General features: G+C 36.3%; 1 protein-coding gene and 1 pseudogene across 1 annotated transcript in view; both read left to right on the top strand.

The window, feature by feature from the left end:
- The window catches only part of Frem1 (FRAS1 related extracellular matrix 1), a 120,801-nt gene extending 111,118 nt beyond the window's left edge, over positions 1-9,683 (top strand). The window contains exons 34-35 of the mRNA XM_013020755.1: positions 7,108-7,193; positions 9,484-9,683. Coding sequence (XP_012876209.1) covers positions 7,108-7,193; positions 9,484-9,683 — 286 coding nt within the window. The remainder of the gene's footprint in view (positions 1-7,107; positions 7,194-9,483) is intronic.
- A 6,919-nt stretch (positions 9,684-16,602) lies between these two features.
- On the top strand, positions 16,603-17,077 carry LOC105989005 (annotated as a pseudogene).
- Positions 17,078-17,647: the final 570 nt, after the last annotated feature.

Below are 17,647 nucleotides of genomic sequence, written 5' to 3'. Positions count from 1 at the left end.
AATGCTTTTTCTGCATCTATTGAGATAACCATGTGGTTCTTATTCTTGCTCCTGTTGATGTGATGAATTATATTAATTGTTTTGCATATATTGAACCAGCTTTGCATCCCTGAAATGAATCCTGTTTGATCATGGTGTATAATTTTTTGGTTGAATTGTTGAAGTCGATTGGCCAAAATTTTGTTGAGAACTTTTGCATCGATGTTCATCAAAGAAATGGGTCTATAATTCTCTTTCTTTGATGAGTCCCTGCCTGGTTTTGGGATGAGGGTTATGATGGCTTCATAGAATGAGTTCGGTAGTGAACTTTCTCTTTCAATTTCATTGAAGATTTGGAGGAGTATTGGTGTGAGCTCTGCTTTGAAGGCCTTGTAGAATTTCGCTGTACACCATCTGGTCCTGGGCTCTTCATAGATGGGAGGTCTCTTATTGCTGTTTCTATTTCAATGCTTGATATGGGCCTGTTAAGATGGTTTAATTCATCTTGGTTTAGTTTGGCATGTCAGTATTTGCTAGGAAAAGGTCCATTTCTGCCAAGTTCTCAAACATATTAGCATAAAAGTTTGAGAAGTATTCCCTTATAATGTTCTGAATCTTGATTGTTTCTGTGGTGATGTTTCCATTCTCATCTCTGAGTTTATTAATTTGGGTGTGTTCTCTTCTTTTTCTGATAAGATTTGCTAAGGGTCTGTCAATTTTGTTAAGTTTTTCGAAGAACCAACTCTTTGTTTTGTTGATTCTTTCTATGTTTTTTTTGGATTCTAATTCATTTAATTCTGATTTAATTTTGATTATTTTTTTCCGTCTACTGGATTGGGGTTTATCTTGCTGCTCTTTTTCAAGGAGGCTCAGATGTCTCATTAAATTGTTGGTTTCAGATCTCTCCAATTTGTTGATGTAGGAACTCATAGCTATAAACTTGCCCCTGAGTACTGCCTTTGCTGTGTCCCAGAGGAGCTGGTAATTTGTGTGTTCATTGTTGTTGAATATCATGAACATTTGAATTTCCTTTCTAATCTCTTCCAAGACGCACTCGTGATTCAGCAGTGTGTTGTTCAGGCTCCATGTGTTATATGACTTTCATTGGTGGCTTTTGGTGTTGAGTTCTAATTTTATTCCCTTTTGGTCTGAAAGAATGCAAGGTATAACTTCAATGTTTCTGAATTTGGACAAGTTTGCTTTGTGGCCTAAAATGTCTATTTTGGAAAATGTTTCATGTGCTGCTGAGAAAAGCATGTATTCTGATGCTGCTGGGTGAAATATTTGGTAGATGTCTGTTAAATCTAGTTGATCTATGCAGTTGTTTAGATCTTCAGTTTCTCTGTTGAGTTTAGCCGAGTTGATCTATCTAGTGGGGATAATGGTGTGTTAAAGTCTCCAACAATTAATGTCTTTGGATCTATGGGGATTTGAGGGAAAGTAGTGTTTCTTGGATAAATTTGGGTGCTCCGTTGTTTGGAGAATAGATATTTAGAATTGTGAGAACCTCCTGAAGGAGAGATCCCTTAATTAGTATGTAGCAACCTTCTTTATCTCTTCTCACTAATTTTAATTTGAAGTCTATTTTATCTGATATTAAGATTGCAACTCCTGCCTGTTTATGGGGGCCATTTGCTTGGTAGATTTTGTTCCAGCCTTTCACATTGAAAATGTGTTTGTTTTTATGGGCAAGATGTGACTCCTGAAGGCAGCAGATAAAAGGATCTTGCTTTTTAATCCAACGATACAGTCTATGTTGCTTAATTGGACAGTTAAGTCCATTCATGTTCAGAGATAGGACTGAGAGGTATTTGGGAGTTCCTGCCATTTTATCCACCTTCTTGGGGGCTGTAAAAACTGGGTTCTTCCTATGGTTCTTGGATTCTCAGTTTGGGTACCATTTCTTGGCCTTTATTGTGGTCTTGTTAGTTTTCTATGTGTAGGATATCTTTAAGAATCTTTTGTAGGGCTGGTTTGGTGGATATATATTGATTCAATTTTTCTTTGCTATGGAAGGTTTTTATTTGACCTTCAGTTATGAAGGAGAGTTTAGCTGGGTACAGTACTCTTGGTTGATAGTTGTTTGTCTTTAGGGCATGGCATACATCATTCCATACATCATTCCAGGCTCTTCTTGCTTTGATTGTCTCTGCTGAGAAATCTGAGGTGATTCTAATTGGTTTCCCTTTATAGGAGATTGATCTTTTCTCCTTGACAGCTTTAAGGATCTTTTCCTTGGTCTGAATTGCTCCTGTGTGGATTATAATGTGACAGTAGGATGTCCTGTTATGGTATGGTCTATTTGGAGTTCTAAAAGCTTCTTGTATCTGAATAGGCCTATCTTTTTGCATGTTTGGGAAGTTCTCTGCTAGGATTCTGTTAAATAAATTTCCTAGACCATTAATTTCTGTCTCTAGGTGCTCTCCTACACCCATTATCCTCAGATTAGGCCTTCTGATGGTGTCTTCCAAGTGTCGAATAGATCTATCATATTTGTTGGATTTGTCTTGGATGGTTGCATATTCTTTCTCTATAATATCTAGGCTGTCTTCAATACCCGAAATTCGATCTTCTGCATGGCCTAACCTACTATCAAGACTGTCTACTTTGTTTTTTATTTCTTTTCCTTCTAGTTGGTAGGCTTTGATGGCTTCAAATTCTTTGTTGGAGCTTTGTTTTAGATCTTGTATGAACTTCTTTACTTCCTTAATTTGGTGTTCAGTGTTTATTCTCAAATCACTTAGTTGATTGGTTATGGTTTCCTTGGACTCCCATTCCTTCTGTTGGGCTCCATTCAGCATTCCCTTTGTGGTCTCCCTGACTTCTTTCAGTTCTCTGTTTATGGATTCCATGAATTCCTTTAGTGATCTTTGTGTATTCTCATCCTGCTCTCTCAATTCCTGTATTACTCTTTGATTAGCTTCCTCACGATCATGCATTTTCTGTAGTTCTCTTTGAGTGTTCTCAGCCTGCTCATGCCATTTCTGACTTTCTCTGTCTGTTCTCTGCCAGCTCCCGCAATTCCTGTCTATCTCTTTGACTGATCTCAGCCTGCTCATGCCATTCCTTTATTTCTCTTTGAGTGTTCTCAAGCTGTTCATGCAATTCCTGTATCAATCTTTGAGTAGCTCATGCTCATGATATTCCTATATTGACCTTTGGTTTGCCTCTTCTCTCTCCCTATCAGGCTCATACAGAGTCCTTTGCAGGTTTTCAATCTTTTCATTTGCCATGTTTACCAGTAGTGTTTGTAGAGCTTTCTGGGAACTCTCCTCTAGATTATTCATTATCTGTTCTGTCCCCTGATTATCATGAGTGGGATTTGAGATACGTGGACTTGCCATTTTTCTTGTGTTTTTTCGGCTTGCGCTGTCCATTTGGGAAGAAAGTAATACTAGTTTTGTGCTAGAACACTATCTTAAGGCAAGCATCAACCAAAGTCTGTAGTTGCACAGTCAAAAGTCTGCAGATACAAGCAAAAACATTTGTGTTGTTGTTGCTGGTGGTGGTGGTGGTGGTTGTGGGGCTTGACCTCTGGGCGTAGGTGTTTCCCTGAGTTCTTCTGCTCCATTCTAGTGCTCAGTCACTTTGAGCCACAATGCCACTTCTTCATTTGTTTTTCAATAAACTCATTACATCCTGTTAGTGAACGTGAGGCTATGAGGTTGGGAGATTTAGTAAGGAAATTGGCTCAGTAAGGGATTTGGGCAGAAGGGACTGCAAAGCAGAAGAAGAAATGGTGTTATCCTCTTGTTCTCAGTTCAGAGCTCTGTAGTGTTGACTAGGACAGCACTCAAGCCCTTCCTTGGCCTAGTTAACATGTTTTCTATTCTGAGTTCTAAGCCCAATGTGCATTAGAATGAACACATTTGATTTGAGAGGGGAGTAAGAGAAGTCCCATCATACATGCTCTAAATATTACCATGATATTATGTAAATAGTGATGTTAGAACCAAGTTATAAAACTCAAATTCAGCAGCCTGAAGCCATTCAGTGGCAGGCATAGTCTTACATATCACAAGAGGCTCAGAAGATATCATTGCTTAATAGAGCAGCAAAATGCTATATTAATGGGGGGAAACAACCAAGAAATGGAAATTATGTTCACTATAGAGGATGAAAAGCAGAGAAAATGAGTAAAACTGAGTTAAACAATTGTCTACACCTATACAAGTGTTGATAAGTTTGTTATTTATTTTCATATCAATGGATATTGATCAGGGCAAGATATCATGGTGATTTCATTGTATTTGTTGTTTGACTTAATTTTTTTCAATGATTTCTCATTTTAATTTAATTAGTTAATCTAATTTGGTGCTAGTCCTTAGGCTTGAACTCAGGACCAGGCTCTGTCCTTGAGCTTCTTTTGCTCAAGGCTAAAGCTCACCACTTCAGCACAGCACCATTTCTGGCTTTTTCTGAGCATTTTAATGGAGATAAAAGTCTCATGGACTTTTTGGCCTGGCCGCCTTAGAACCTCGATCCTCAGATGTCAGCCTCCTGAGTACCTAAGATGACAGTGTGAGCCACTGCATGATTACCAGGGTGAGCCACCAGTGCCTGGCTGTAATTTTATATTTAATTGACAAATGTATACACATATTTATGGATTACAATGTAATATGAGACACATAAACATTGTGCATTTGTTTCTCATGTGAAATGCTTTAAAGAATAGATATAATGTATTGGCTGTTTTTGTTAAAGTGTTTTTAAAGAACTTTGAATAAGCCCTGCTAAGTAATTAGATACAACACTTTCTTTTTGTTACTGCAAAAATTAATTTATAGAAAAGTCTGTAATTTGTGGGGGAAATTTCATATATGCTAAGAACAGATGTTTTAACTAATTTTAAATATAAGAAGGTCATAATTATTGGACTAATCATACCATGTTCAAAATTTCAACCTCAGGTCATTTAAACTGAAAATAAATGGCTAAGTTATGATCAGATTAACACATTTTATCAGTTAAAATAATTTTTTTGTGCTGGTCCTGGCTTTGAACACAGGGACTAGGTACTATCCCTGAGCTATTTTGCTCATGGTTAGCACCCTCCCAATTTGTGTCGCAGCTCCACTTCTGGCTTTTTGGTGGTTAATTGGAGATAAAAAGTGTACAGGACTTTCTTGCTGGGTCTGGCTTTGAACTGTGATCCCCAAGTGTTAGCCTCCTGAATAGCTAGGATTGCAAGTGAGAGCTACGAGTGTCCTGTCTAGAAAAAATCTTTTTATAAAAAGGCATAGTACTTTGACATGAAAAACCAATCTTTTATTATTATTATTATTGTTGTTGGTGGTGGTGGTGGTGTTGGTCGTGGGGCCTGAACTCTGAGCTTGGGTACTGTCCCTCAGCTCTTCAGCTCAAGTCTAGCACTCTGCCACTTGAGCCACAACGCCACTTCCAGCTTTTTCTGCTTATGTTGTACAAAGGGGTTTCAAGTCCACAGTCAGATTATGGGTACAATTCATCTTTTAAAAAGTTATATTTTTATTGCCCGGCACCGGTGGCTCATGCCTATAATACTAGCTACTCAGGAAGCTAAGATCTGAGGATCATGGTTCGAGGTCAGCCTGGGCAGAAAAGTCTCTGTGAAACTCTTATCTCCAATTAACCACTTACAAACCAGAAGTGGAGCTGTGGCTCCAAGTGGTAGAGTACTAGCCTTGTGCAAAAGAGCTCAGGGACAGTGCCCAGACCCTGAGTTCAAGCCCCATGCTGACAAAATAATAATAATAATAGATTTATTATTATTATCTTTAAGTACTTGTATAAAGGAATCACCATTCAACTAACAGTTTTTTATTACAATGCATCTTTATCAATGTCACCATTTCCATAATTATTAATAATTCCCATCTTTTCCCATTTCATCCATATTCTCAAGTTAAGTAGTTCATTATCCCATAATGAACTGCATTTGTTCACACTTCCCTCACCATTTGTATGTTCACCTCTTTGGTCCCCACAAGACATGGTTACATCCTTGTATTCATTTTGTTAAATGGTTCATTAGTTGTTTAGAACCACTAGACGGCTCCTCTGTGTATATCATCCATTAGTTAATTTGTTTGCATATATGTGCATATAACCCTCTATATGCTTTCATGCATGTTTTAGATCTAACGTCCCATATGGGAGAAAACACGCACCCTTTGTATCTCTGGGCCTGACTCACCTTATTTGACATAAGATTTTCCTACATCTATCCATTTACTTGCAAATAACATAACATTCATCTTTCTGATAGATGAGTAAAATGCTACATTTTCTTTATTCACTCATCAGTTGTAGAACATCTGGGCAAGTTCCTTACTTGGGTATTGTGAATAATGCAGCAATGAACTTGGTTGTGCAACTGTCTTTACTGTATCCTAACTTGTAATGTTCTGAGTGAATGCCCCATAGTGCTATAGTTAGTTGAGTCATAGGATAGTAGTTCTATGTTTAGTTTTTTGAGCAATCTCCAAAGTGCCTTCCAGAGTAATTGCACTGCTTTATATTCTTACAAACAGCACAATAGGGTTCCTTTTTCTCCACACCATCACTATAATTTGTTGATGTTCTTATTCTTGATGGTAGCTAATCTTACTGGAGTGAGATGGTAAGTAATCAGTCTTGATAAATAGTTAGTTACTAATTTTCCACAAAGATGTTTAAATCATACTGGACTATGTTTTTATAAATTATTGTCAAGTTGATATACAAGAGGGGTTACAGTTACCATAAGTAAAGTAATAAGTACATTTCTTGTTACCCCTTCCCTCATTTTTCTCCTACTTCCCTCCCCCCAAGTTGTACACATCATTTCTAACACATTGTCTTGTGAATATCGCTGTTGCATTGGTTCCCCCATTGGCCTTTTTCTCACCATTCTGTTGTTTCCCTTCCCTTCCCTAATTCCCTAAGTCCACTCCCAGGTGGACTATGTTTTAAAGCCTAGATTTTTTTTTTCGGTTGTGGGGCCTGGGTGCTGTAAAGCCTAGATTTTCCTTGTTATTACCTCCTGACTGCAGATATTCATGAAAGTAAAAATAAGGTATTAAAATCTCAAAAAGTTTTTTTTGCCTTGTATTTCCTTGTAAAATTCTTTGGTTAATGCTCTTAATTTCATTTGCTTATATGCAGACACCTGGGCAACCTTGTCACTGTATTCTCCAGGCAACACATGCAGTGGTTGTGGCACATCAGTGGAAAAAAACCCTTTTGGATAGGCAAGTATCTGTACTACCCTGAGCAGAGTGCAAGACTATGGCTTCTGACACCTGCTACTCCCTTCCAGAGGGCAAATAATTGTAGTTTGTAGTAATTGTCAATGCTTAGATGGATACCCTAAAAACCTGAATTTTAAATTTCATGTTAAGGGCTTGGGATATAACCTAGTGGTAATATATGGTTGGCATACAACAGGACCTAGGTTTAATCCCGAGCACTACAAAAGGAAAATTCATCTTAAAACTTTTGATACAATATTTTTATTTTTAGACATCTATTCTAAAAGAATACTTAGGGATGTGGTCAGGCTGATTGCTAAGAGAATCCAGTGCAATCATAAGTCCAACATCTAAAAATTAAAAATTTCTGTAATTTGAATTATGTGCTATATAATGTTTTATAGTGTTATATAATGAATTAAATTATAATGTGTTTCAGATAAAGGTACAGTTTTTTTATTACTTAATGCTTATATGATTCTATTAAAGGCATAACAATTGCTTGATGCTTTTTAATTGATTCAATAAATACATGTAGATACAAATTATAAATTATATAATGCACTGCAAAAGTCACATGAAGCATGAAATAATTGAGAATAAAAATTAATATAAATGTGGTAATGTATAAATATAAACATAAAGAGATATATACTAAAGAGTTAGAAATGGTTTACCTCTAGTCAAGAATTATAGGTGTTTGAATTTTACACCTTGTTTTCTGAAATTTTTAATATTTTCTATAATGTTGAGCACTAGAACAAATCTTTTCTTTTTGTCTTTTTTCTGTTGTGTCAGTGTGGGGCTTGAACTCTGGGCCTGGGCAGTGTCCCTCAGGTCTTCAGCTCAAGGCTAGTGCTCTACCACTTAAGCCATAGCACCACTTCTGGTCTTCTGGTGGTTTATTGGAGATAAGAGTCTCATGGACTTTGCTGCCTGGTATGGGTTTGAACCACAGTTCTCACATCTTAGCCTCCTGAGTAGCTAGGATTATAGGCATGAGCCACCGGTGCCCAGCAGAACAAATCTTTTTAAGCCACATTTGAAATAGAAGTCTCAGGGTGACCCAAAGAAATTCTAATAAAGCCAGTGTTAGATTTTCATATTTTCTGTAAACCTCAATAGGTCTTCATATTTTAAAAATAAATTGAAGGGGCTGGGAAGGTGGCTCAGTGGTAGAGCGCTTGCCTTGCATGCTTGAGGCCCTGGGTTCGATTCCTCAGCACCACATAAGCAAACAGAAAAAAGCCGGAAGTGGCGCTGTGGCTCAAGTGGTAGAGCGCTAGCCTTGAGCTGAAGAGCTGAGGGACAGCGCCCAGGCCCAGAGTTCAGGCCCCACGACCGGACCAAAAAAACAAAAACAAAAAAAAATAAATTGAAATATATCACATTAGTCTGGAATATGTTTTCTCTTAGTCCATAAAGGTGGATTTTAAATCTGTATCTTCACATTTTTAGACATAGTGTATTCTAATCAATAATTCAAAGAACCAATCTAGGTGAAGTTAGATAGAATATGCCTAGCTAAAAATAATTCTGTTAAGTCCACCCAAAAATATTGACTGAGATTGGCTAGGCAAAGTTAATTTACTGTGTAATATAGGACTATTCTCATGGTCAGCTTCAAGTTGGAGGATGTCAGAATGTTGTTATTGCAAGAGATTCTTTTATCAATGTTTTCTTTTTAATTTCTATTGTGAATGAGAAGGAGGGGGAAGACTGCTTCATCAAGAACAACAAAGAACATATTGCAGAAGCTTTACACCATTAAAGAGTAATTTGTAGAAGTTGATAGTGGGAATAGAGAGGCAAAAGGAGAAAAACTTGTTTTTATTGGAATTGTAGCAGATTGAAACATCTTAAATTCCTGACTAAAAGTAATATATCAGAAGCTACTTCCAAATATAAAAACCAATGGACCAAAAATACCTTTTCCCAAGATAGTAGCTGTGAGGTATGATGATATAATAATAATTATAACTTCATTTATTAAATACTTACATATGCTGTTACATATATTATTTTATTTAATCTGTCATATTCCTACAGATGCTATTTTCATACTCATTCCTTAGATGCCCAAAGAGGCTCAACCAGAAAGTTGAACTTGGACTGGCTTCTGCTTTTCCCTAAAGCCTTATAGTCTCAATGGTGCCTTATAGTATTATTGATTCCTAGTTATAGAACCTGGGCATACATGTAATTGACTCCTACACTTACTGCAATAGACTAGACAAGATAGCTAAGAGTAAATATCATAGCATTGTTTGGCATGTTTTTTGGCTCACAGGATTGAATGACCAAGAGCATGCTGGCCGCTGGGTGTGGATTGGTGGTGAACCTGTTGTCTTCACCAACTGGAGGAGAGGGCGCCCTCAAAACTCAAGGCCTGGAAAGAATTGTGTTTTGGTGCAAAAACAAGGGAAATGGCAAACAAAGAACTGCGGGAAGGGCAAGCCTCACAATTTTATTTGTTCCTGGAAACTTTAAATGTAACTGATTCTGCAGGTGCTCACTTGAAATCTCTCACCTATTTATTTACAGGACTTAGGAATATTGCCCAAATGAAATCGAATTGTTGTGACTGGCTCTGCATATCTTTGTGATTTTATATAGTAAAAATGAAATCTAGATTAGTCGTTCCAGGAAGATTGATAAATGGTTATTTCTTACAAGTTGAGATATAACTTTTGTATCACAATATCTTAAAAAAATAAATGTCTGCAGTATTATAAAGTATAAGAATTGTTTATTCCTGAAGACCTGCACCCTCACCCTCTCCAAATATCAGGCAGTACCAATTTTTGTTGCTCTTAGATTTTTTCCCCCCGTTGTCTCAAATCTGACATCAATGTTATGGGGGCTCCTACTACTTCAGTCTTCCTATTACTTCAGTCTGAGTGAAGCTAATCCTGCCAGCTCATTAAACTGAGGTTGAAATCCTAAGGGTTGGGTTTGCCCTTTGGAGCTCTTTAAATGGGAATCCTAAAATTAGATGCTGTGGGTGAGAAGGAGAGTTCTTTCTAAGATGGCAGAGTATTTGACAAAGGTTTAGTTCAGGTGAGAATTTAGGGGGCTAACTGTACTTCAGTGAGCTACCCATAATAACTCGTGATAAAAATCTCCTTTTCTAATATGAATGTCGGCATTGTGCCATTCCAAAGTGAAAGATTGAGTTTCTCTGGCCTTCCACTCTTGAGAAATTTGAAGTAACATAATATCTTTAATTTGCATCTGAGTTTTTTCTACTGAGAAGCTTTTCTCAAGGGCACTTGACATGAGACATGTATGAATGACAGTTGACATAAAAGAGAAAAGTCCTTCATCCTCAGAAGTGTCCCTATGAACTATGTTGATGAGCAGAGAAAATAACATTGAAAACAAATCCCTTGAAAGGCTATCTTCTCAGAAAGATTTTGGATGCAGTTTTGACCCCTTACTTCTTTAATATTTGAAGAAATATTGTATAAACTGATTCTCTAATGGAAAGGCCTTTTGTTAATTTATAGACTCAGCTGAGTGAAACATTTGTATAGCAATGAGGCAGGCTATATCCCGCACTGAAATCCCTTTTGTAATCAAGGTTTAATTATAGGAAATTATTTTACTTCTGAAATGCTTGTTAAAATTTTACTCTTCTAATAGTCACTGAAAAATATGGTTGTACCAAATGTAACTTGTTATGGTGTATCAGTGTAACTTCAGAATTGAAATGAGGGTCACAATAGGCTAAAGTTTTGGTACAGTCTCTCTCTCGCTCTCTCTCTCTCTGAGTATATCTCTTACTCTGTGTTTCTCTTTCCCTCTCTCTTTGTCTCTGTTTCTATCTCTCTGTCTCTCTATTTTCTTTCTCTGTTGAACCTGGTGGGCATGGTAGATTTATTACATGTTGTTGCAATGAAAGCAACATTGCAAATGGTTCTCTCATAAAATTGCAAATAATTCTCTTGAAATGCTGAAAGAATATCTTAAAATAGCCCTCATTATGAAAGCATTAATCAAGTTAAGAAGTCAAATCCAAGTAATTGAAAGAACACACAAATTAGGCAATGTGGGTGCTGGGCAATTTTCATCAGGACTGTTACTGATTTGTCACCATTGGGCTTGTACTCAGGAAAAAGACGATGTATGTGATTGTCATTTCCATGCTCCTTGCATTTTTTTTTTGTTCACCATTCCCCTTCAGGTTCTGGTGGGAGAAAGTTGGGAGGAAATCAGGTATGGATGGAGTGAGAATGGGAGGTTATAGAAGGCAAAGAGGATGGAGAGTTGAGTAGAAAGGGATGAGAAAGATGGCAGCTAGGAAGGAGAACATCCAGAGGAGGGCCTGATGATGCTCAACACTACTCTCCTAATTTGAATGTTGAATCAGGAAATGCCCTGTATCCACAGGGCACAGAATCTTCTGAGTTTTGGTCTCCAACAACACACAGCATGTATTCTTGCTAAAAATAAAGTTTTAAAGCATATAATTATTTCATTTCTTACCAAGGGGGTGGTGAAAATGAACCAGGTGACATTTATTTGCATTTGTGTTTTCGTTTATTTTTGATACAGCCCCAAAGATATGTACTTATTTTAATAAACAGCGTGGTTCTATGTAATTTAAAGCATAAACTGGTGCTGATTAATTTCTGCAACAAAGCAGCCTTTTAAATTTACTGTATTTTGTATTGTATCAAAATTCATAAAATAAATTTACTTCTGTTCTCAAATACTGGATCTTTAGTCTTTAATCTTTTTGTATTTTCCTAGGAGAACATAGGTTGTAGGTGTTAATGATTCTACCAATTGTAAGAAAGGGGAGAAATCTCAATATATACCTTTTCTTCAGCTTTTGTGATATGACTTCCATACAACTGTACACCATTTATTAAATAAATACCCAGTATAAAATGTTACTACCTCTGTACCTGTTATTGTTCTACATATCAGAGATAAAATTATGAATTGAATAAGAAAATGAAAGTATAGCACATACACACAAATTTTTAAGAGTGTTTGAAGCCTTGCAGGGAGGAAGCGGCAGTGGAGATCATGATTACATTATCACTTTTTAGGCTTGAAGGCCAGGTACCAGTGGCTCACGCCTGTAATCCTAGCTACTCAGGAGGCTGAGATCTGAGGATCAAGGCTAGAAGCCAGCCCTAGCATGAAAGCCCTCATAAGGCTCTTATCTCCAATAAACCACTCAAAAATTGAAAGTGGTGCTATGGTTCAAGCGGTAGAGCACTAGCCTTGAGCACAAAGAGGCTCAGGGATACGCCCAGGCCCTGAGTTCAAACCCTACAACCAACAAAACAAAACAAAACGAAGTATTGAAGGGAGGCATACTCAGATACAAACAGCTTAGGTTGACTTTTGTTATATTTCTCTCCTGATTGAGTGTTAACTGCTCAAGGTTATTGTCAAGTCTAAGTATGATTAATAGCACTTGTGCCAAGCATCAAATTAGGAACTAAAGTTCTTGAACCTAGCTTATCAATTCCATACCAGTTTGTTTTTCTGAAACAAGAGGCAGCATGTGTTTCTGTACCACAAAGATTCCTGGGGGTTGACAAAACTTAAAGGATCTTTGCTCTCTCCTTATCTAATACCCTCATTTTACAGCAGAGAAGAATGAGGTCTGCAGAAGTTACAGTTTGAAGAAATCAAGCTCCAAATGAAGGCCCACAAATGTTAAGTAGAATCTTCTTTTGCTTTACCACATAGCTAGTACTATTCTAACAGGTAGCTTTATTTTAGTAAAATATCACTGGACTGAAAAATTTGCCTTGTACATAAAAACATTACTGTAAGTGAAAGAAAATAATATATTATAAAATTCCATTTATATGTAGTGTCCAGAGTAGACAAATCCATAAAGACAAAGTAGGTTATTGGTATCAGCGAATTGATGAATTGAGATTAAATTCTAATATGTAAGGCATTTCTTTTGGGGAAGATGGAAACATTCTTGAGTTAGAGAGTGGTTATATTTGTACAACATAATTAAAAGCTTGTAGAAGTAACCTTTTAAAAACATTCTTGTGGTGCTGGGAATTGAGGATATGTTAACCCAACCTTTCACCACTGAGCTACCTCTCCACCTTGAAAGTAAATGTTTGAAACTGGTGAAATTTATATTCTATATAATGTGTTACAATAAAAATGTTATTAAATATGACCATATAAAATGTATTTTCAAAAATTGTAAGTGGGATGCTATATTTGCTATGTGTTTATGTGATTCTTATAAGATACACCTTCCAATTTTTGCCTTACCCAGATTTTTATTTGTTTATATAGTTGGTAAAGGCGAGGGGAAAGCTTATTTGACATATTCTAAAATTCAAAGTGCTATATTATTGATATTTTTCTCCTTTTTCCTCCATTGGTCATGAAAAAGAACTGTTACTGATGGCAGAATGTATCTGGATGTCATGATTTTCTTAAAAGCAATCTTACAAGCCTTTATAGCAAGATCATGCAGGAAATGAATATACTAGCCTCATAACTTAAACATATAACTATTCATTTTGAGTAGTTTTATAGGCCTTATGCTCTGCTAGGTAATAAAGTTTAGTTTATCTTAAGACAGAAAGGAACAAAAATCAACCAACACTTCCATTTAAGGCCTCATAGTAATCTCAAATCTTTTTCCAAGAAATGACGCATGATTCCACCTTTTTCTTCTATTTCCACCTGTATTTTTGCTTTCCAAAGGCAATCAATCTTAACTTGCCATGTATAAAAAATAAAACGTTCAGATCCAGCTGCCTATAAGAAACATACCTTTAATGTAAATACACAAATCCATCAAGGCAAAAGAATGGGAAAAATATTCCATTCTAAAGCTTGTCAGAATGGCTAAATCAATAACAGACAGTAGAATTGAGAGCAAAGAAAATAGAAAATGATGTCAAAGACAGAAAAGGTTATTTCACAATATTAAAATACCAATCATTAAAAAAACTTTATAATTCAAAACAGGTTCATCTAATAACAAAGTTTAAAATATGTAGAACAAAAGCTAATAGAACTAAAAGAAGAAACAGACAAATCCGTCCTCACAGTTTGAAATGTAAGTAGGCAGAAAAATCAATAAGGATGTGGAAGAGTGGACACTATTAACCAACTTAACACAGTTGAAATTTATAGAACACTTTACTCAAAAATACAGAATGTATTTCCTTTTCAAGTACATGTGACCTATTTAACCAAGGCAGAGTATACTGTGGAAAGTAAAACAAGTTTCAGTAAGTTTAAAAGGATTCAGGTCATGCAAAATACATTCTTTGATTATAGTGGAATTATTGGAAATCAGTAACAGCATCTTTCTGGAAGATTCCTCGGGGGTTATACATTAAATCAGAGGTAGGGGACATCCAGACTGAGATCTGACAAAATCATATGATTTGACCCAGTCAACGCAACTGTAGGTGAGACATGAAATTCCATAAACCTAGCAACTTTTTTTCATAACAATATAAATACCAGTACCAGCTAACATCACACTAAGCCTCTCTTACAGAAAAAGTATTTCCATTCTTGCAAATTATATACTTTTTAACAGAAGAGTTATTGGAGAAAGAAAAAAAGAAATTAAAAATATCTTGATCTCAGGCTGGGAAGATGGCTCAGGGGTAGAGGGCTTGCCTCGCAAGCATGAGGCCCTGGGTTTAATTCTTCAGCACCACATAAGCAGAAAAAGTCAGAAGTGGAGCTATAGCTCAAGTGGTAGAGCACTAGCCTGAGCTGAAGAGCTGAGGGAGAGTGCCCAGGCCCAGAGTTCAGGCCCCATCACTGACCCCTGTCCCTCTACCCCCCCCCGCAAAAAAAAAATCTTGATCTCAATAAAAATGAGAGCATAACATAGTAGATTTTGTAAGATGTCATGAAGGCAGTGTTTCCAGGGAATTTGATCACTAAATGCTTAGATTAGAAAGGAACAAAAAGTCTTAATAATCTCACTTCTGCCTTTACAAAAATAAAAATAGAACAAAGCAGAAATATGGAAATAATAAAGAGCAGAAAAGAAATCAATGAAATAGAAAACTGAAGAACATTGAGGAAAATAAATAAAAACAAAAATCTATCTTAGAGAATATTAAAAATAGGTAAACCCATTAGTTTTAAGAGAGAGGAGGAGAAGACAGATTATTACTATTAGGGGGCATTATTACAGTTTCTCTAGCCATTCTAAGGTCAGAAAGGGAATATCATAAATAATCTAGTGTCAATAAATTCAACATTCTAATGTAATAGATGAATTATTTATTTTAACCAAAAATAAATAGCTAGGCACTGGTGGTTCAACCTGTAATCTTAGGTACTCAGGAGGCAGAGATCTGCGCTTGAGGTTCAAAGCCAGCCCAGGCAGAAAAGTCTGTGAAACTCTTATTGCCAGTTAACCACCAAAAAAGTCATATATGGATCTGTGGCTCAAGTGGTAGAGTGTTAGCCTTGAGCAAAAAGCTCAGGGATAGCACCCAGGCCCGAGTTAAGTCTCAGGATAGGCACAAATAACTAAGTAAACAAAAACTTGCAGTTGTGCTGTAACAAATGAAAAAAATGAAATATTTACTTTAAAACTTGCTCAGAAGGAAAAATTAGCTCATTGTTGAATTCTAAAAATGTTAAAGAGAAAAATAATGGAACTAATGCCACAAAAACTCATCTGGAGAACCAAAAGAGAAAGGAATAATTTCTAAATCATTGTATAGATCTATAATGCTATAACTCAGTGGTAGAACACTCACTTGGTATGCACGCAGCTTAGGTTAAGAAAGAAATATTATTCCTTCGTACATGTTGTTGGGTTTGAGTTGATGAAAATTTCTTCGGAATTTTTCTATCTATATTCTATAGAAATATTGCTATGTAGTTTTACTTTTTTATTACTATCTCTGTGTACTCTGTGTCAGAGTAATATTGAACATATTTTTTCCCTCAAAAGAGATATAATGACAAATAATCCCATGAAAACATGCCCAAATTCATTAGTCACCAGGGAAATGAAAAGTAAACCCACAATGAGAAAATTATCCTGTACTGAATGGTGTGTAGTCTGAAACTGAAATATATCACCATACCAAGTATTGTTAATGACAGAGAGGAACGGGACATGTCCACACACCTAGTGGATCTCTAAATTGGTATACACTTTTTGGAAAAGATTTTGATGGTTTCTTAAAAATTTAAACATATACCTGCCATATGATCTAGCTATGGCAATTCTAGATATTTATAGAAGAGAAAAATAAAAACTTTCATCATAATATATATGTTACTTATTGAAAAGTCTAGCAAATATAACTTACATATACAGTGACAGAAGCAAATCAGGTATTAACCTAGGAATGAGAGAAGGAAGCTGGGAGAGATTGGAAGGGGACATTTAAGAGGGATAGGTACTCTCCTTGCAGCGTCGGCATGAGAGCAGAGTCCGAGTGGCGACCGCGGAGAGTCATGGCCGGACAAGCATTTAGGAAGTTCATGCCTCTGTTTGACCGAGTGCTGGTCGAAAGGAGTGCAGCTGAAACTGCGACCAAAGGAGGCATTATGCTTCCAGAAAAGTCTCAAGGAAAAGTATTGCCAGCCACAGTAGTGGCTGTGGGATCGGGCTCTAAAGGAAAGGGTGGAGAGATTCAGCCAGTTAGTGTGAAAGTGGGTGATAAAGTTCTTCTCCCAGAATATGGAGGCACCAAAGTAGTTCTAGATGACAAAGATTATTTCTTATTTAGGGATGGTGACGTTCTTGGGAAGTATGTAGAGTGAATACATCACTAAAATGGCATCCTGGGAAGCTGCCCATTCCATGGAAGTTCTGAGATCTTTCATCATGTAAATAATTTCCATATCTCCCTTTTATAATAAACTGATGGTAACTAAGCTAATGATATCCATTGTCTCTAAAGTTTAATTTCACTGTTCTGGTATAAACATTTCCAAATAAAACATGTAAATAAAAAAAAAGAGTGATAGGTATTTTCAGTATCTTGACTATAATATACATGTATGTACATATACCCTGCCTGTTAAATGTGTAGTTTACTATTTGTCAGTTTTAATCAGCTTCAGAAGTCTATTTAAAGAAAAAAGAAACAGTAAAATAATTTTCACAACATGGTGGGATTTTTCCTAGGAGAAATGAAACTGACACACATGTAGTTCAGGACAATACAACTTTGGAGGAAAACCATATGATTCAAATGTCTAGTGGCAGAAAAATGCTTAATAGAATGTTATATTGCCTCATTAAAATGATAGTTCTTTAATATAATTTGAATTCAAAATAGAATATAAAATACTATGTCTACTATCTTAATAGCTATATTGCCATAGGCAAACCGATGAGAAGAAAATGAAGCGGGTAATAGCTCAGTTCTATCATTTACTAACCACGTGTCACAAATTCCATAAACTTAAGAGTTTTGCATATAAAATGAAGATACCAATAGCTTCCTGAAAGA

This window comes from Dipodomys ordii, unplaced genomic scaffold (genome assembly GCF_000151885.1).
Source record: "Dipodomys ordii isolate 6190 unplaced genomic scaffold, Dord_2.0 Scaffold53, whole genome shotgun sequence".
In the NCBI taxonomy this organism is placed as follows: Eukaryota; Metazoa; Chordata; class Mammalia; order Rodentia; family Heteromyidae; genus Dipodomys; species Dipodomys ordii.
Note: the sequence above shows the minus strand (reverse complement) of the source record. Positions and strands in the feature narration are given on the sequence as shown.